At 33.5% G+C, this 21,469-nt stretch overlaps 1 protein-coding gene across 3 annotated transcripts; it reads left to right on the top strand.

Moving 5' to 3' along the window:
* The first annotated feature begins 2,463 nt into the window (after positions 1 to 2,463).
* LOC134259704 (ran-binding protein 9-like) lies at positions 2,464 to 21,263 on the top strand. 3 transcript variants are annotated; one of them, XM_062742298.1, is made up of 12 exons: positions 2,464 to 2,691; positions 7,219 to 7,330; positions 11,304 to 11,356; positions 13,063 to 13,230; positions 13,380 to 13,402; positions 13,781 to 13,882; positions 14,164 to 14,246; positions 14,864 to 14,976; positions 15,241 to 15,825; positions 20,024 to 20,175; positions 20,432 to 20,543; positions 20,804 to 21,263. In XM_062742298.1, exons 1-12 carry the CDS (start codon positions 2,502 to 2,504, stop codon positions 20,932 to 20,934), a joined length of 1,824 nt encoding a protein of 607 aa, XP_062598282.1. In that variant the 5' UTR covers positions 2,464 to 2,501; the 3' UTR covers positions 20,935 to 21,263. The 3 variants fall into 3 exon arrangements, with proteins under 3 accessions (XP_062598282.1, XP_062598294.1, XP_062598288.1); XM_062742310.1 differs by lacking the exon at positions 2,464 to 2,691 and adding an exon at positions 5,059 to 5,271; XM_062742304.1 differs by lacking the exon at positions 2,464 to 2,691 and adding an exon at positions 5,059 to 5,275.
* The last annotated feature ends 206 nt before the right edge of the window (positions 21,264 to 21,469 follow it).

The following is a 21,469-nucleotide window of genomic DNA, read 5'->3' as shown; positions in this document are numbered from 1 at the left end:
AGTAATTGGTATCCAATGAAAGGTCTTCTCACAAGTATTACATTTGTGAAATACAAAAGCCTTAGTCTTCACCGTTCAAAAGGTATGGTCAAGGTTAAAGTTTTTTAATAAGTACATAAATCTCCAAGGTCAAGGTCAGAGGGTCAAGGTTGTTGTTATCCAATGAAAGGTCTTGCCACAAACAATATATATGTGAAATATGAAAGTTCAAGTACGTACTATTCAAAAGTTATGGCCAAAGTAAAAGTTTGGAATTTTTTAGTAAAAGTGGGTCAAACCTTCAAGGTCAAAAGGTCAAATTTGGTAATACTAAAGAAAGGCTTTCATATATATATACACATGTGTAATTTTTGTGAAAAGACCTTCACTAAATCAAAAGTTATGGGCAAGGTGTTTTTGTGACGGACAGACTGACAGACTGACAGAAAAAAAACCAAGATGTGTTGGTGAAACACTACGCGCCCGGCGGCAACAAAGTTAAAAAAATGAGCTTCATTAGTGGTGTATGCATACCAAATATAAAGTCTCTACTCTCATGGTTCAAAAGTTATGGCAAAAGTTCGAAAAAGCTATTTTTTAGCATATAGGTCACAGTCAAGGTCACACAGTCATTGACCTTGCTGTCATTTGAAAGAGCTTCATTGGTGAAGTATGCATACCAAATATGAAGTCTCTATCTCTCATGGTTCAAAAGTAATGGCGAATGTTAAAGTTGACAACAGACAGACAGATAAACAGACAAATAGATAAACAGACAGGACAAAAACAATATACGCCTCGGATCTATCGATTCGGGCGCATAAAAATACTGAACCTTTACCTTTGTCACAACTTTTGAACAATCTAGAAGGCGACGGAAAAGGGCGAGGTGATCCGATTGAACTTTTGAACTGCTGAATATTTTACAAATGCATTCCATGTGTCAAGACCACAGACACTAAATTCTTACTATTCTGTAATAAATTTTTATGCGCCGGGATCGATAGATCCGGGGCGTATATTGTTTTTGTCCTGTCTGTTTGTCTGTTTGTCTGTCTGTTGTCATCTGCTATAGCCCTCTTATCAGCTTTATTCATTGATAAAAATCTTTTAATACTGGTATACATGTATTTGGTTTGAAGGATCTCACAGTAAATGTAATTTTTTTTTATTATATTAAGTCCTTCGCAGTAACTTTTGAACCATGAGAGATAGAGACTTCGTATTTGGTATACATACTCCACTAATGAAGTTCCTTCAGATGACACCAAGGTCAATAACCTTGTGACCTTGACTGTGACCTATATTCTAAAAATAGCTATTTACGAACATTCGCCATAACTTTTGAACCATGAATGATAGAGACTTCATATTTGGTATGATTGCACCAGTAAAGTTCTTTCAGAAGACATCAAGGTCAATAACCTTGTGACCTTGACTGTGACCTATATGCTAAAAATATTTTTTTTCTACTTTTGTTGCCGCCGGGCACATAGTGTTTCACATACACATTTTCTTTACCCATAGTATAATAATAACATGTTATTTAAATACAATACTAGTATGTACAATACAATAAAATAATAAAATTGTTACAATAATAAATATCATCATTGAATCATGGGTTAAAAATTTATTACAGAAATAAGTGTCTGCGCTCATGCAAGACATTTCCAATTGTTACCAGCAATTTTTACCTTTCGTCCTTGGCCTTGAAGATTGACCTACATTTGAAAAGGTATTAACTTTTGAATGGTGGGTTATATGACATTCTATGCATAGTTCGAGCGTGTTGTAAAGCTAAATAACACTGTGAGTAACATGCAAGCGCGTCAGCATCGGGGGAGGGGGGGTCCCTTTTCTTGGAGTTTGACTTTTTTCCATTTTATTTTGTTTAAAACTATTTATGAAAGGGTTATACACTGTATCAGGGTTATTCTATTGCAACTGTCTGTCCTGTGACAAGATCATTTTTTGGATATCAACATTTTTTAACTTTTGACTTTAACATGCAGTTTGATTTAACATTTGAAAATACGTGGGCAGTTAATTTTTCACAGACATTTTTTTTAAAAATTTTGTTTGTTTGTTTATTTTTAATTTTATATTTAAAAATATCAAAGCACTGGAGAAAGCATATATTATTATTTTTTTGTATTTATTTTGTTAATTTTTCTCTAGTAAATAACTTTAGACTTTTTTGGTGCTAAAAAAAATTTGTTTGTTTGTTTATTTTTAGTTTTATATTTAAAAATATCAAAGCACTAGAAAGAGAAAGCTTGTTGAGTTAAAAAAAAAAACGCTGTTATTATTATTTTTTTGTATTTATTTTGTTATTATTTTTAACAATATCTCAACTAGAGGAACGAATCAACAAGGCACCTCGCCAATGGATGATAGATGATTGTAACAAGACATTTTATTGGATGAAATAATTTTCATCATCAAATCAAAATGTTTGTCACAAGAAACATTGACTGTCTCATAATCTTCATACGGGCATTGGTGGAAGTAACAGAAAAATGGCAGCGACAAGTGGGTTTAGCTCCACTGAATCGCTCAATACCAGTATTCAAGAAATTCCCGACCCCCTGAAGCAGCTCTATCCAGCAGTAAATGAAGAAGAAACTCCGCTACCGAGAGCATGGAGTTCTAAAGACAAATACAATTTTATTGGATTATCCCAAAATAATTTGCGTGTGCATTACAAAGGTAAATTTTTTATTTCGACATATGTAAACAAACGCAATTTATTCTCTTTTGGTCCATGGATAGGATTTCAGGCATATATGATACTGACCACGAAATGTTAATTATATCAGATCGAGTTGATGACTGTGTATTCATATCTTAGAAATATCTAGTTGTCAGGCGAACTTCTTTGTTTTGGTTTATTTTTAGAACAGCAGTAATCGTAGAATCACTGACCCATTAAACAGCTGATTTGTTAGATACAAACCCCAAACGACGGTGCCGTTTCTACCTTAAAAGAATGACAGTTCGATGGTTAAGTTGATGTGCAAAAGTCATTGTGGTTAACAAAATTACCACTGCACTAAAGTCAATTTTTCCAAAAGTGCACAAATTAGGTCATATTCATTTATTCTTATAAATATAAGCCCTGCCTTATGAATTATTCAGTGTTTTTATAATTCTAAAGAAGTAAAAGCCACATTGAACAAAAGTGAAAATGAGGTCATGTTTGTAAAGTTTCAAGTAAATTTCTTTTACAATTTTCAGTCCCCAAAGAACATGACAATTAGTTGTTTGTCTCTTTTTATTCCAATTTTCAATCATAATTTTCATTGACAAATCACATTGAATATTTTGCAAATGTGTCTATATTTCATTGTTACTTTGTAGTATAAAATATCACCTGTTTATCAAAATATTAAGAACGTTGACAAGCCGTTGTTTCTAAAAACAGAAAATAAGACTTAAAATCAGAATAAACGTTTATCAGGCAAAGAGGTCAAAGTATGATGCATTCCTATAGCAAAAATTTTGTTTTTTCTTGTCAGAATTCTAAAATCAGAAAACCTACAACAAATAAATGGAATAATCAATATAATGATCAACGTGCACAAGTGGAATAATGCTATACAATCATTCAAAGGAGTTTCCATGTTAGTGTGACTATACTGCTGGAAATCCATCCCTTTACTAGCTATTACTCTCAGTCACTAAATGTGTTGACAATAATTTATATATAACCATGCAACAAGATACATATCAATAAAACATGCAGAAAGAAAAGGGACTAATTATATTTAAACAGTGAATTTTTCTTAGAATATTCTGGTCACTATACATCATGGTTCTATAGCAGGAACCATGATTTTTTATCTTTATAACAAAATTCCCATAGGTGTTTCAACTTTGAAGAGTTGAGATAAGAAAGTTGAATATACACATTATCAAAGCACAGTAAACCAACAGGGAAGTTTGTTCTCTCAAATTTTATCCTACCTTTGATTTTTATGAATTGAAGTAACATTTTTTTCAGTAATTTCTGGGGAAGAATGAAATATTTTCTGTATTGATTTTAGTGAAATTTCCATAATTTTTTTTGTGATACAATTTTTTTAAGATTGTGAAAATAATGCAACCATGATATGTTAGAGGCAAATAAATTGTCCCCTATATGAATATGAATATCTCAGTGAGAAATATTAAATGCTCTCAAATTTATTGATGATATCACAAATCAAATTTAAAAAATAAAAGGCAACTTTAAATCTATCATGAAATTATCACTCTAAATATGTATTAACAGCTAAAGTTTAATGAGATTTTTTCTGTTTTAAATGTATTTTCCTTACTAGATTTGTAACCACTTAAATTGAAATTTTTCAGACCAAAGTCAAGATGATAATTAAAGGAAACATTTGCTTAAGCTCATTGCATATGCAGTTAGAGTTCATGTAGGGTTAATTTTTTTCAAGGTAAAGTTAGGGATAAAACTATGATGTAGATTTATATAACTATGTATTAAACGTAACTTCTGTGTCATTTCATGTTGTCACCGACAGGATCAATATTTCATCAGGGGAGAAATATATTAATTTTTTTTGCGCCATGTGATGACAAACACTAATTTAGTTTGGATTAATTCTCAAGGCTGAAGCACTTTTATACACTGGACCTTCATGCTTTAAGAGTACTCCAGTTCTAGAAATGCCTTCATATTGTTATTAAAAAATACTACAGGTTTAGACATTTTCATGCATTAGGGAGAACAACAACAACGACAAAAATTATTTTCTTTTTATGTAATTATTAAAAAGATTTTTTAAAAATATATATTTGATAATTTAATAATTTGGTACTTTTCCTCCCATGTATCGATTATATCAGAGTAAAGAGATAAAGGAAGCTACTAATTGTCAGAATGAGTAAACCACTCTGCAGTTTGTTCTCAGAGGAAATATTTTTTTTAAATGTATGAAGATCAAACCCCATTTCCCTAATTTCATGTCCAAACAGTTTAGTTGTGTTAGTTTTTTGTTTTTTTCTTACTCATGACTATCTGAGCCACTTGTAAAGAAATGAGAGAATCATGTACACTGAGCAGGATATTAGCCTGTTATACGTGAAGTTAGATATTAGCAACAAGTACATTCATCATCTACAAAGAAAACAACATGGAACACAGCCACAGATATTCAACATTTCACTGACGTATTTTCTCCAGAGAGTAAAGTGAGGTAGAATAAGATCGATGCAGGAAGTTTGAATCGTGGAAAATAATTGACCTGTTCAGTTTGCAGTGAAACAGATCTTAAATAAAGTGTAGGTACTTTAGAGTACGTAATTAAAATGATGTAATAACGGGTTCAGTCAATTACTAATTGATGAAGTTAGTTCATATTGAGTTAGATCTTAATGTTTGCTTTCCTTTGTAATGATTTCATTCGACAGGAAATTCAAACATAATTATCACATCACTCTTACAGAACTTTGTCTCTTAACAAAAACTTTAAAGATGAAACCAAAGTTGATGTACACTGAAAACATGAATTGTGTTAAAGAATGTCATTGATTTGCAATTAAAATATACTGGTACATGTATTTCAAATGTGATTCAATTATATTTATACTGTATTAAAGTGTTATTTTTATAACATTCTTTTTTCTGTTATTCATAATTACATACAGGAAGTTAATGTTCTTTTTTTCTGCTAAATAAATAAATTTATAGGTGGGTCTGTAACCATGAATTTGAATGTACAAAATTATTACCTCTCTACTCATGTGCCTGAGACTAATGACTTTTTAGCAAAGCTGTCATATTTTAAAGGATTTTTAGTATGAAATTTCTATGTTAGCTTTTAAAGACAGGAAAAGCTAATTAAAAGTTTGTCAATGGGTTAAGTATATGTACAATACTACATAAATATTTAATTAATGCATGTTTTATTCATCTGGAGGAAAGGTGATTAAACAGGATGTATATTTTTATGCCCCCCTTCGAAGAAGGGATAGTAATGGCATTTTTATGTCCCCATCTGTAAACAATTTTTCAAAATGCTACTCCTCCTAGAGTTTTGGTCTGATTTCAATATAACTTGGCACACAAGTAGACTTATGATACATAATTCTGTTTATTTTCTTCACAACCGTTGCACATACTGAAATGAAATTTGGTATACAATATATCAAAATGCTATATCTACAGTTTTGGTCATTTCAATATAATTTGGCACACAAGTGATTGCACATAATTCTAATTATCGGTTTTTGATTTCGATGAACGGTGTTACTGTGGTTACTAAAAATAGAAATTTCTGTTAAAAACATTCAAAATGCTACTTCTCCTACAGTTTTGGTCTTATTTCAATATAACTTAGCACAAAAGTAGACTACACTAAGATACATAATTCTATATATCGGTTTTTGATTTCGATGAACGGTGTTGCAGTGGTTACTAAAAATAGAAATTTCTGTGAAAATCACTCAAAATGCTACTCCTCCTACAGTTTTTAACCTCATTTTAATATAACTTGGCACACAAGTAGACTACACTAAGATACATAATTCTATTTATCGGTTTTTGATTTATGGTGTTGCCATGGACTTAGAAATTTCTGTGAAAATCATTCAAAATGCTACTCCTCCTACAGTTTTTACCTGATTTTAATATAACTTGGCACACAAGTGTTAAGATACATAATATGTGTAAATTTGAAATTTGGTTGTACTTAAATATATTTCTTTGAAATACATTTAAAATGCTACTCCTCCTACAGTTTTGATCTGATTTCAATATATCTTGGCACACAAGTAGAACACACTAAGATACATAATTCTTTGTATTGGTGTTTGTCATTATTCTATTTATTGCTTTTGTAAAGTTTTAAGTCCCAATTAACTGCTTCTTTTCTCTTTCTTTATCATAAGTACAAACCAGTAACATCTCTTGTTTTTAAAAAAGTAGTAATTGAATTGTAATAAGGGGAAAAAGAATCGGTATACATTATTATGTAAAGTTTAAGATTATTGTCAGCATAATGTAAAACAAAATGTTTGCATTGCTGATTATTTATATGTCAGATAGTGAACTTGTATTCACATGCACTATTTTAATCACAGCATTTATTTTTTGTTTCAAGCACTGTAATTGAAATTTCAAGGCCCATTGGAGAACACAGAGATTATAAGGTTTATACTCAGAGAAAATTAAAATGCCTCAACATAATATACATGCAGTATATACATTACACTTTATCACTATTTCAGGAGTTGGGAAGAACCACAAAGATGCGGCCAGTGTGAGGGCCACCCACCCCATCCCCCCATCCTGTGGAATCTATTATTTTGAAGTCAAAATCATCAGCAAAGGAAGAGATGGGTAAGCTGAAACAGAGCTCATTTTATGTTTTGTGTTTCGTGCAAAAATACCACAACAGTCATATATGACATTGAATCAAAATCATCTTCATATTTTTCCCATGACAATTTTTAGGTCACCTGAGTCAGTTAACTTATGTCCTATATCATGTATAGGCTGTTATTGTTCATAAATATTTGAACATTTTTACCTTCTCTGAATATCTGAAATGGCTGAATAAGTTGTGCAGATTATTACTATTGGTGACAAATAGCCTCAAATAATTATATACTCGGTTAAAATGAGGTTCCTTATTTCTCAGGAGGCTTTGTCACTGCCCTCAATCCACTGGAGTCCTCCACTTTAGCGCATGTACATGCTCTTCTCTTCACATCCCTCCCAATTCTTTTCCTATGCCCAATCTAAAATCCTGTGCGGGATCATAGGACCTAAGGAATGGACCAGTTCCTTTCGAGTTCATGACCTCTTTATTACTGCTGGACATCTAGCAGGCAAAGGGTTTGCATGTAACTTGTATACTTCTTCAAAACAAAATTATTAAATAAATTTGTGACCCTAAGATTCAGTTTTGAGACCCTACTACTAGACTGGGACAAAGTCTTATTTATATGTTGTATAATAATGAATTGTGGTGGAGTTGTGTTCCAATTTAGTAATATTTATCTCAGAATAATCTTAAATTTTAGTACCAAGGCCTTGGGCTATTTACCCGGTATACATTTTCTTGATAACCATCAGTTTAGTAAGACATATACTCAGACTCTGGACTTACAACTGTAGAAATGCAAGTAAGCTCAAGAGGTTAATTAATGATACTAATCTGGCTATAGGTGTAGTAGACCAGTAGATAAATGATTTATTCATACTTGTTCTAGACTTCCAGAGACCTAGTCGAGACAGAGATAAAATAAAACCTAGCCACTATATACACTCCTTTGGTTTGATATTTACTTGTATGTGATGTATGTTAAAAAATCGTCTTACTTATTTGACCATGTTGACCTTCTAAAAAGTAGTGCCATATTTAAGAATATGGAGTAAAAAACAGATATTCATCTGTCTGTGTGTCAGTATGGTGTTAGGAATATTTGTAATCATTCCAGCAGCTCGGTGTGTGATATGACAGTTTCAATCATTATATTTAGGTCTTAGCTGGCACCATAGGGATAACGCCAGGCTCTTATACAGTTATTCTGTCTGACTGCAGAGATAGAAAATAACTGTGATATGCACCAGGGATGTTTACATACAGTAGATTATTGCTTCTAGTGAATGATCTAGAACATGTACCATAAGCTTTATGTACAGCCGGGCTCTGCTAAAGTCGTAATTACATGGGAGGTGCACTTTTGAGTGTCACATGTATAATGTCTCGAATTCTCACCTCTGCTTCAAGGTTAAGGATCTAGTGTGTTTTGGTTTTTGTAAATGTAGAACAAGGTTATTTGCATACTTCTGTTACTCAAGAGGGGGCTATATTTATATCACACAATTATAGAAACTTCATACATAAGAATCAGATGTCTGGTTCTTCTTAGACTAAGGGGTTGTTTAGAAATTACATGGAGAGAAAAAAATACAGGAAAGCCAGGGGTTTGTATTATTGATGTGTTGTTAATCATGCCTAGTGTTTATTGACAATGATGTGGTAAATGTACTGATAGGTCAGTGTGTAAACACTGGGGCTGATCTCAGATCTAGGTCGATTGGCCAGTGTCTGACAGCCCAGAGGTCATGTGATCTGGTCAGTGACCTCCTAACCAAAGGTCAGCTACAATGTGATATTTTTAGGGGTTTTTAGCTCACCTCAACGAAGTTGGGGGAGCTTATGTAATACCCTCGGCGTCGGCGTCGGTGTCGGCGTCGGCGTCCAGGTTAAGGTTAAGTTTTTTGGAGCAGTTTTCTTTTTAAGTACTTCTATGTCCTATATTGATTAGACATGCATGGAAGATGGTTCTAGTGTGTTTCATTGTACCAGTCAAAGTTTCAGATGCTGCATTTTCAGCAGAGGAATGACCAGGTTAATGTTTTTGGAGCAGGTTAACATTTTTGGTGCAGTTTTTGGTGTAGGTTTCATTTCCAAGTAACTATAAGCCCTATGTTGACCAAACTTGCACGGATGATACATCTAAGGATGGATACAACCGGGCTTGCTTCGGATGCTGAATCTGACCTACATTTTCTGGTTGAGTGAACAGGTTAAAGTTTTTGGTGCAGGTTTCATTTCCAAGAAACTATTAGCCCTATGTTGACCAAACTTGCATGGATGATACATCTAAGGATGGATACAAAATCGGGCTTGCTTCGGATGCTGAATCTGACCTACATTTTCTGGTTGAGTGAACAGGTTAAAGTTTTTGGTGCAGGTTTCATTTCCAAGTAACTATTAGCCCTATGTTGACCAAACTTGCACGGATGATACATCTAAGGATGCATACTACTGGGCTTGCTTCGGATGCTGAATCTGACCTACATTTTGCGGTTGAGTGAACAGGTTAAAGTTTTTGGTGCATGTTTCATTTGCAAGTAACTATAAGCCCTATGTTGACCAAACTTGCATGGATGATACATCTAAGGATGGATACAACCGGGCTTGCTTCGGATGCTGAATCTGACCTACATTTTCTGGTTGAGTGAACAGGTTAAAGTTTTTGGTGCAGGTTTCATTTCCAAGAAACTATTAGCCCTATGTTGACCAAACTTGCATGGATGATACATCTAAGGATGGATACAACCGGGCTTGCTTCGGATGCTGAATCTGACCTACATTTTCTGGTTGAGTGAACAGGTTAAAGTTTTTGGTGCAGGTTTCATTTCCAAGTAACTATTAGCCCTATGTTGACCAAACTTGCACGGATGATACATCTAAGGATGCATACTACTGGGCTTGTTTCGGATGCTGAGTCTGACCTACATTTTCCGGTTGAGTGAAAAGGTTAAAGTTTTTGGTGCATGTTTCATTTGCAAGTAACTATAAGCCCTATGTTGACCAAACTTGCATGGATGATACATCTAAGGATGGATACTACCGGGCTTGCTTCGGATGCTGAATCTGACCTACATTTTCCGGTTGAGTGAACAGGTTAAAGTTTTCATCAAGAGATGAAATTTCTCAAATTTGCTTCAGATGCTGGATTTTGATTACATTTTCTTGGAGAATAACTAGTTTAAATTTTTTATTTAGGTCTATTTCAAAGTATCAGATCAAAATTGCTTAAATATTTTCATTTTTGGAATGTACACTATTTGTTGGTTAATTGTGTGACTTTGCCTTACATAAAAACAACATTCGTTGAGGTGAGCTCTGTAATCTCTGATTACCTATGTTTTTTCATACAACACACAATTTTGTATCACTTAAGAGCCAACAAGAGTGTATCTTGTCAAAGTCAATTATTATGAATGAAAATGGATTTGTCCATATAATGCCTTTTCTCTGAATTTTGCCATTTAGCTACACACCAATTTTTTATACATGCACTATACAAAATCAATGATAAAGAGGACAACCATATTGGATAATTGACACATGATTCAGGGTTGTTTCGGGAAATTCAATATTGATAAAAAAAATCAGTTATGGATGTTAAAGTAAATTAGAGAAGGGCATCATTCTTTGTAATTATGAAGCATTGTGCATGCTCCACCTAATGAGTCGATTCACAATAAGCCTGATGTACACATGGACAGTTAATGAAAATATTTACTAACAATTAAGAGCCCTTCATAATATCAGGCAGGGTATATGAATTATGAACTATTTATCTGTGAAAAAAAAAGTCTAATTGTAGAACAAAATATTTTCTCCATTTTTACTTCAAATAAATATTAATTAACTCTGAATCAAATTTTTTGTAATCATGTGTAATTTCTATAAAAGTTTTGAATGGAAAACATTCTCTCCGAGTATCATCATTGTTTGCTCAGGATTAAATTTGTTTTTAAATGTACATGTATTTATATTTCCTTACAGATATATGGGGATAGGCCTCTCTGCACAAGGAGTCAATATGAATAGATTACCGGGTAAGATAAGATTAACTATTACTAATCCAAATAAATACATAATAATCCAGATTCTGTTGTCTGTAAATGTACAAAATCAAAGTAAGTTTAATTTCACATAAATGCTGAATGCTATCTATAGCTCAATAGATTTAGTTTCTTTTGTGTGAATACATGTGTCAATTATCATTTTAACAAGTTTATATAAGGCCAAGAGCTAGGATTTAATTAAATTGCAATGTATGTTTACTTTTGAAAAATCTTTGAAATTTCTTGATTAAAGTCTGCACAGTATATTTAAATAAAGAATGTATTTAGGTAATGTTAATTCATTACTAAGAAACCACAAGAATCACAGGCACCTGAAGTATGGATAATACCCCCCCCCCCTCTTTTTTTTTTAATGAAAAAAAATGTAAGAGTGTATAATAATCAAAAATATAAAATTTCCCCGTCAAACACATCTATTTGTATATGCAAGCAGATTGTACTTTTTCTCACGTTTAAAGAATGGCCCTATTCGGTATAATAAAAATACACAAGGTAAGAAACAAAAGTTGTAAACAAACGGGGGGACCCCTCATTTCCAAGTTAATAACAGTGTTACCTATCATACTTTTGCAAGCACTCTGTCAGGGAGATGTTCTTCTACTAAACTATTTAACCTAAACCCCGCCATTAATGTTAAATATGCCGTAATCAAACGATTTATTAATCGGATACATAAAATTTTCTTCATTGGCAGCGTTGAAGGAGGTTTTGGAGTTGCTTTTCTGTTTCGCCTTATGTGATTGGTTAGATATTTAAACTGTATAACAATTAACCAATCAGATAAGGCAGAACAGAAAAGCAACTCCAAAACCTCCTCCAAAGCTGCCAATGGAGAAAATTTTATGTATCCGATTAATAAATCGTTCGATTACGGCATATTTAACATTAATGGCGGGGTTTAGGTTAAATAGTTTAGTAGAAGAACATCTCCCTGACAGAGTGCTTGCAAAAGTATGATAGGTAACACTGTTATTAACTTGGAAATCTGTCTCGATACTGGTTTGTTTACAACTTTTGTTTCTTACCTTGTGTATTTTTATTATACCGAATAGGGCCATTCTTGTGAAAAAAGTACTTGCTTGCATATAACGACAAATAGATGTGTTTGACGGGGAAATTTTATATTTTTGAATTTTACACTCTTACATTTTTTTTTCATTAAAAAAAAGAGGGGGGGGGTATTATCCATACTTCAGGTGCCTGTGCAAGAATTCGTAGTTACTCTTTCTGTTCACATACATGTATTTCCTGTTACTTCTGAATCACTTTCTCCAGGATTGTTATTTCATATTTCGATTTGGTATGATATTTGTCAATGAGTAAGATGTTATTACCAAGGAAGGTTAAGCCTTGGCCTTGAAAAATAATTTCATCCTGATAAAGAAAAGTGTGATGGGGCTAGATTTTCATTTATTAACTTTCTAAATATAATTATTTTTTTCTTCTTTAGCTAGCATAAAAAAAGTGTTAATTATTTTTTTTCTTCTTTAGCTAGCATACAAAAAGTGTTAATTATTTTTTTCTTCTTTAGCTAGCATACAAAAAGTGTTAATTATTTTTTTCTTCTTTAGCTAGCATACAAAAAGTGTTCATTACAAGTCAAACATTACTAATGAATAGCGCTTCAATAAGTGAAAGGAAAAATAGACAATGACTTGACAAGATCTTTTTTGTAGGGTGGGATAAGCATTCCTATGGTTACCATGGAGATGACGGTCATTCGTTCTGTTCCTCTGGCACCGGCCAGCCGTATGGTCCAACATTTACAACAGGAGATGTGATAGGCTGTTGTGTCAACCTCATAGACAACTCCTGTTTCTACACCAAAAACGGAATCAATCTAGGTTTGTATATGCAGAGTCTGAAAATTATGAAACTTATAAAACTTATATATATGATAATTATATTTATATATTTTATATGTATATCTGAGATGAGTTTCAAAATTCAGGTGGCTTGGATGAGGAATGAAATTTCTTTTTTCTTTTTTCAGGTGTTGCATTTACAGACTTACCGGTAAAGCTCTTTCCCTCAGTATTTATAAACAGAAATTCAGATCTTACCAGTTTTAGCAAAGCATATTGAATATGTTCCTAATCTTTGTGTTTGGAGTTCAGTTTATAAATATTTTATGTTCGTTTGAAAGTGTGAATTAGAACATAATACAGTAAATATAGATTTTTTTTTTCAATTGTCTTTAGTCAACTGTATATCATAAAAAAACAAACCTCCAACCATGCATATAATTGTTTCCCATCCCAGAACAAACAAACCCTTATCAATTTATACAGAAGGACAAATACTTATGTAGAAGAAGCATTTTGAAAAAAGTTGATATACTCATGCTTTCATGCTTTGCTGTTCATTGATGAAGTGTTTATTCTATTATTTCAGTCAAATCTTTACCCCACTGTGGGCCTCCAGACTCCAGGAGAAGTGGTGGAGGCCAACTTTGGACAGACCCCCTTTGTATTTGACATAGAAGACTACATGAAGGTACATACCTCTGTAGGGTTAAATGGTATAAACTGGTAGTGTTATTTCAGGTATCCAGAGGATGGACAAATTTGACTATATACTCTTTAATTGCAAAACAAAATGAAAATTCTTTGCATTCATTGAATTGAGAATTTAAAACTGAAACAGAACAACTTTGTACTCATTATTATATGTAATTTTTCCGTGAATTTCTGAATCAATTTTTCCCTCTAAAGAAACATTTTGAAAAAGTTGTCAATAATTAAACAATATAATATGTTGAATTTTTTTTATTTCAGGAGTGGCACATGAAGACCAAGTTGACTATAGAGAGGTTCCCTGTTAACGACAAAAAGGGGGAATGGCAGACAGCCCTACAACAGTATGTATGACTGAGGATATAATTAGGAACTGGGAAACTTCATAAGCATACTGCAAATCAACTTTTATTCGCGACAACTTTATTTCCCGATTTACCACGGGTAAACTAATTTGCGACAATAAATTTTCATGATCAAGCCTTTTTGGATCTGTTCTAAATAGACACAGAGACTCTAAGGACCAGCTCACGGCAAGAAATATTCGCAATGATGTTTCTCTCGCGAAAATTTCTGGCACGCAAATAAAAGTTGGTTTACAGTTGTCAAAAATATAGAAAATTCATGCTTATTGTAAAATCATGCTTTTTTCACCCTCATAACTAGGAAAAAAGAAAGCAAATTAAAAACACAATTGTAATGTAGAAAAAATCAAATTATTCAAATTAAGCTATTTGGGTTGTCAGTTGCAGTTTCTGTAAACACACTCTATAACTTAATGATAAATTATTAGTTCTTTAATGATTAATTTTCAAGGGTATTGAATAAGTCCTTAGCTATACCGTAAAACTTAAGATATGGTATACCTATTTATTTTTACAATTTTGAAGAAATGAAAGTTAACTTGATGAAACTATTTCTTTTTGAACACTTTGAAGAAATTTTGTTTTATTCCTTCTAGGATTGTATCTACATATCTAGTACACCATGGTTACTGTGGTACAGCGGAGGCATTCTCACGATCGACAGGACAGTCCATAGAGGAGGACATGTCGTCCATCAAAAACAGACAAAGTAAGATTTCAACATGTCTCGTAAATTTGAGTAAAAACTTTTTTGAAAAGATTTCTTGGAAGTTTGATTCCTGTACATATGAATGTTCCTTAAGATTTTAATATGGCGGTAAAACCAACACTAAAACTAATGAAAATAAAAAAAAATCGAATTTGCTAGTTAAGAACAATCATTTTATTGTAGGAATGCAAAATTGCTGGTATATAGTGATACACATATTTTGGTTATAGAAATGCTAGTAAATATTTGGTGATTTAATTGTAGGAATACAGAAGTTGGTACTAGCAGGTCGTATGGGTGAAGCAATAGAGACCACACAGCAGTTGTATCCAGGTTTATTGGAAAGGAACCTCAATCTATTGTTTATGCTCAAATGTAGACAGTTCATTGAGATGGTGAACGGAACGGACACTGAGGTGAGGGGCCCAGCAATACGCAGCCCCAAATCACGACATGGGAGTGGATCTAACCGTTCCAGTCCCAACATGAGCCCTGTCCACCACACAAATTCATATTCACAGAAAAACACTCCAGTAGGATCCCGTGGCAATAGTCCTAACCGACCTATAGGTGTCAAGGGTCATAGTTCAGGTTCATCTTCACAAACAAGTCAAAACTTACAGGTGTCACAAAGTAACAATCAGAACATGGGTGATTTAAAGACAATATCCGAGGAACAAATGAATCGGGCGAATATATCAATGAATGGATCAGAGTGTCACATGATTGAGGATGATGATGTGGAAATGATGGATGGACTTGTTCCAGAGACTAAAACATTCACAAACGGAAACTCAGAGGGAGCTTACATGAATGGAAATAATCACACATGCAAATCTGAGGAGATGGGTATGTAAACAAGATGCAGTAGCTCCTTAAATTTTGAAGTAGGATGGATGTACTATATGTCTATTCAAGCAATTTTTGTCTTGATTAATTCTTCTGCAATGTCATTAAATGTATTGATGACTAAGGTGTTGATTTGGTTTGTAAATAGAAGATAAAACACCATCTGGTAATTATATCCTCCCATTTCAAAGGGTTTGGGGATGTAGGGTTATCCATATATGGTCATCTTTCTCTTGTTGGTTTCCATGCATTAACTTGAAAATAGGTTTGGTTGGGATGCTGGCATTTGTGCAAAATTTGGCTTCATAGCCTTAAAACTTGGATAAGTTCACCTTTTGGATCTCAATGTCACATTTACAAAGGGAATATATGTATATTATAAAAAGGATATAATTTCAACAGGGATGTGATTTTTCCGCGGAAACGCGGATTTCCGCGAATTTGAAAGTCAGTTATGATCATTTTTGAGATCAATGCAAATCCAATGAGAAAATGGAGGGGGGGGGGTGTAGAGGTACTAAATCTTTCAAGATCGTCATTTTGATTGATAGTGATAATAAATATAAGTAAAGTAAAAAATGTTGTTGATGTATCAAATAAATATCAACAGCAAAAAATTAATGTTTTATCGTTTTTCCTGTATGTGAAGGTATATGGGATCTAGTTTTACCAAAGTCAGGTTAGATAACTTGTGTCGGTCTTTAAAACGTTTTACGAAAAGTCAATTATTGGGAGGTTTAAAGCGCATTATTGAATAAGACTGGAGAAAAACATGGAGAGTATGGACAGGAGTGGAGACGTTTCTAGTGTTGACAAAAATGTTAAAAACAAATTTTGGTTGGACTCGTGTATTCAAGTTAAATGCATTAATGGAAATTTTAGAGAAATCATGATGAAATAGAAAGGAATAATAAGTTGCAAGTGCAAAACACAGGTGAATAAATCGGAATAAAAATGTTAAGCTAACACTTCAAGCAGAAGCAGAAAAAGATCTGCAAGCCGAAGTCAAGCAGCAGGCCAATCAAGCAAGATTACGAATTCTCAAGGCTTTGGCCGAAAAAAGAAAATTAAAACAATAATTTGTCAATTGAAATTGCATGATAATAAATCAAGGATTTAAATGTTAATTTAAGTTAATTTTTTTTGGTCAAAAAATGGTTCTCAGATATCTCTAGGAATTAAATTATAAGCTCTAAAACATGTGAAACCCCAGGAGCTTCCGGGGGGCTTCGCCCCCCTGGGCCCCCCAGCAAGGCGCTGCCCTGCACCCACTGGGGGCCTGTAGCGGCCCCCAGACCCCGACTGATTTCATTTCCTCCTTTTTCATCCTCTGCCAATCACATCCCTGTTTCAAGAAACAACGAGGGCACCAAAAGCTGGAGCATCCCCTTGCAAAGAGCATATTTAAATCAAGGCAGCATTCGACATTGATCCCTATGCAATCATGCAAATTAAAACACTTCCGTTTTGCACAAAATTAACTCACTCACCCACAAACAAACACACACAACTGCATTCCTATATACCCTTTAACTCTATTGTGAGGGGATTATTATAGCCTCTTTCAGAAGTGAATATTACTTAATATTCTCCAAATAAATATCAATATTGACCAAAGTTAAGCTGAAAGAGTCAATAATTATTTTATTTTGTTGTCTTGATAATTGATTTGAATTAATACTGTACATGTACATAAATTGACGCATTCAAAATTTAGCACAGTCACTAGGTATGTAATTGTCGGTATAATTAAGAATCAGATCAGCACTACACAGGTCTGTGCCATATATTAAATTTATAAATTATTTGTTAGCAGTATTTATGAATTAGCACATCATTGTGCACCCCAAAGCCACTAAAATATGAAGCCCAGTTTTAAAGTACACATACAGTAAGACATTGAAGGATACATAACAAAAACATTTTCATTAAAACAAATCCTGTCATAGAAAAATTCAAGGAATTGTGGTCCCCCGCTGTCGGTGTTTTTGTGGGTGACATGTCATTTTTAATGACATATTGTGTGTAATATGAACACCCTATCCTATGTCGTTTATTTAGTAATCATCACTAAACTCCAAGGTCAAGGTCAAAGGGTTAGAGTTTTTGGTATCCGATGAAAAGTCCTCCCACAAGGATTACGTATGTGAAGTATGAAATCCCTAGCCCTTACCATTCAAAGTTTTTTCATAAGTATGAAAAATGTCCAAGGTCAAGGTCAAAAGGTTAAGGTTATTGAAATCCAATGAAAGGTCTTGCCACAAAGAAATACATATGTGAAATATGAAAGTCTTAGTATCTACTGTTCAGAAGTTGTGGCAAAGGTCATAGTTTTTGAAAAGTAGGTCAAACTCCAAGGTCAAGGTCAAAGTTCTTGGTATCCAATGAAAGGCCTTTTTACAAGGATTACGTATATGATGTATGAAAACCCTCGCCCTTGCCGTTCAAAAGTTATGGTAAAGGTTAAAGTTTTTTCATAAGTATGGAAATCTTCTAGATTAAGGTCAAAGTTGTTAGTATCCAAAAAAAGGTCTTGTCACAAAGAATGTATATCTGAAATATGAAAGTCCTAGTATCTACCATTCAAAAATTATGGCCAAAGTAAAAGTATGGATTTTTTTGTGTAAAAGTGGGTCAAACTCCAAGGTCAAAAGGTCAAATTTGGTGGTACCCAAAGAAAGGTCTTATCACAAGGAATACATATGTGAAATATGAAAGTCATAGCTCCACTAAATCCAAAGTTATGGGCAAGATTAAAGTTTTTGTGACGGACAGACGAATGAGATTTAATGTCCCCTCGCTTTCACAAAAGCGGGGAACAATAAAAATATTCTGATTTCCAGTTAAAGCTTCTATGTTTTCCCTCCAATATGTGCAGGGTTCGACACTAACGGTAGCCCGCTGGCCCGGGACAACTGAATATTGAGGTCGGGCTACTAAACATGCCTTTAAACTTGCCCTGCAGGACTACTAAAATTTTTACCAAATACTCACTCAGAACAACAGAAATAATTATTAATTACACACAATGTACCTGATAATTGTTAAATCTATTTTCAAACATGTTTTATCAACATAATTATTATTTTTGTAAGTCAAAATGAAAACTTGAAAGGTGAATCGAAATACCATAAATGATTATAAATGTTGACTTTTTTAAATAGAAAAATGTCTTAGGTACAATCATAGAATAACATATAATTTTTACCCAAAATACAGCCAGAATGCAGGATTTGGCATCTCTATTTTCAAAATTTCCCAGGGGAGGCCCCCCCCATACCCCCACAAGCAGGAGGTTAAAGCCCCTCCCGCACCTACCCCCCCTCGTCGCTTCACGACTCGGCCAAAAGCTTTCGGCTGCTGGACAACTAATACATGAACAGGGCTGGTAGAAATTAGAAATGGCTAGCCCTGCTGACAACTATGGTCTTAAAGTTAGTGTCGATCCCTGATGTGTAAGAATTTTTTCATTGAAATGTTTTGATAATAATTTGGAGATAGCTTGCCTAACATTTTTTCCGGATTATATATAAAGCTGGCTCTGCTAGTTGCAACCATTGTTCACAACATTATTTGAGGTGTCATTTGTTAACTCTCAATCTCTGCTGTATGTGGATTGAACTTCTTTTGAATACAGCTTCAAATTCAGTTAACATATAGTGTGATAAATCACTTGCATTTGTATATGATAGATCATAAAATACATGATAAAACGAAATTATATGAAATATACTATGAAACATAAAACATTATATAAAATATTGGAAAAGTGAAATTCCAGGTCCCATGACTTTTCATTCTTCATTTTGTTTATTTCAGTCAAAAATGTTCAAGTATTTGCATGGCAGCTCTCTTTTGATCTCAGTCTCATTTTTTCATTGGTAGGGGGTACATTAGTTGTGAGCTTTGTACAGATTAATTATGAAGTGATTTGTAACCAACAATTGAAATGATCAATTGCAAAGTTTTGCTTCAGGGAAATTAAGGTCCTTACTTGCTTGTGTCATCACAGGATATAAACAATCCCATGACACATGTATCCATATGAATACACTTAAATGAATTTGTCAAAAAATTGAATAAATTAAAAGGATTATTCATATGCACTTTAATGGGCATGTATATAGAAAAGGTCTAAAACAATAATTTAAGTACATATATGTATTTATATTATATTTTATTCTTTTTGTGTCAATAGATGTGGATGCCCCCTCAGGTAAGCGACAGTTGTGTGGAGGATCTCAGGCAGCCATTGAGAAGATGCTGTTGTTTGGGAGAGAACTGCAGTCCATGAACCAGAGGCTAAAACGGGAGTACGGGAAAAGTGAGAGCAACAACAAATCACTACAGGTGACTCAAGTTTATCTGTATAAATACAGTGTATCTGTAAGAATCACGGTGTTAAATCATTAATGTAGGATATGTAATCATTTAGGACCTGTGGGGTACATTATCTAAGAGCATGGTATTAAACAGTTCTTTCCTTACCCAGTGCCAGTAAATCGAATGTGTTTGAAATTCTTGTGTAAACTTACATTTTCATAATGATAAAGAATAACAGTGTTCCTCTCATATTAAACAGTCTGTCTTGTGCTATTTTTTTTAGAATGCCTTTAGTTTGTTGGCGTACTCTGATCCATGGAACAGTCCAGTAGGATACCAGCTAGACCCGGTGCAACGAGAATCAATCTGTGCTGCCTTAAACAGTGCTATATTAGGTACTGTACATTTTAATCATTCAGATAAAGAATAGGAAAATACAGTCTATATTGTGTAGCAATATTTATTTAGTAATCTATTGTTCAACGTTTATAAATGGTTGAATGGTGGTGCTTGAAAGGTCCTACTTAATTTCTCATTTTCAACTTTCAGGACTTAATCCACATTTTATAAAACTTTCACAGATCTTTTTAAGCTTTCATTAGTGTACCATTTACCATAGAATCTTTGTAAGACCTTCAATAATGCTGTATTGTAGAATCCCAGGGTCTGCCTAAACAACCTCCCCTAGAACTGGTTATTGCCCAGTCCACTGAGTGCATGAAACTTATGTCCAAAGCCAAGATTGGGTCCTGTGCATTTGCCAACCTCTCGGACTACCTTCACTGACAAACAGACAAGCAGGTGCCTGACAAAATTTCCAAGTTTTGTAGAAGTCATTAGTTACTGGATGCAGGCATGTCATGTGCCTGACCATGAACAATCATTATATGCAACACTTCTCAAATTCACTGTAGTTTGTTCATTTTATGCATTTTTTGTTTCTTTGAAAGAACAGCACAAAAGTGAAATTAGGTAAATTTAGAAGAGAATGATTTGAATACTACCATGTGAATTTTTTGTCTGAATTCTATTTTTGATGACCTTGGAAGTTGAATGTACTGTATGTGATGAAAGGAAACCTTTTCATTGTATCTTATCAGCGATAAAAAAATTTTTACTTAAAAAAATTAATGGTCATTATTATATGAAATTTCAAATGGTGCCTCTGTGTGTTTTTTTCTAAATGTAGAATTAGGTCAGTTACCCGGTATTAATTAAGACCTTAATGAGAGCATGTTTATTTCTATGCTGGTATAATTTTGAATAATGGGGTGGAAGTATTTTGAGAAGTTGGTAATGTTCTGTTGCAGTGCTACATCTC

Source organism: Saccostrea cucullata, unplaced genomic scaffold (assembly GCF_032062105.1).
Source record: "Saccostrea cucullata isolate Sc308-1 unplaced genomic scaffold, CSIRO_AGI_Scuc_v1 ctg4634, whole genome shotgun sequence".
NCBI lineage: Eukaryota > Metazoa > Mollusca > Bivalvia > Ostreida > Ostreidae > Saccostrea > Saccostrea cuccullata.
This window is presented reverse-complemented; position numbering and strand designations above follow the sequence as displayed.

Coding starts and splice junctions, on each gene's coding strand:
- LOC134259704 (XM_062742298.1), top strand. CDS start 2,502: ATGGCAGCGACAAGTGGGTTTAGCTCCACTGAATCGCTCAATACCAGT. Junction 13,403..13,780: donor TTGCATTTACAGACTTACCG/GTAAAGCTCTTT, acceptor CTATTATTTCAG/TCAAATCTTTACCCCACTGT. Junction 20,544..20,803: donor CTTAAACAGTGCTATATTAG/GTACTGTACATT, acceptor GCTGTATTGTAG/AATCCCAGGGTCTGCCTAAA.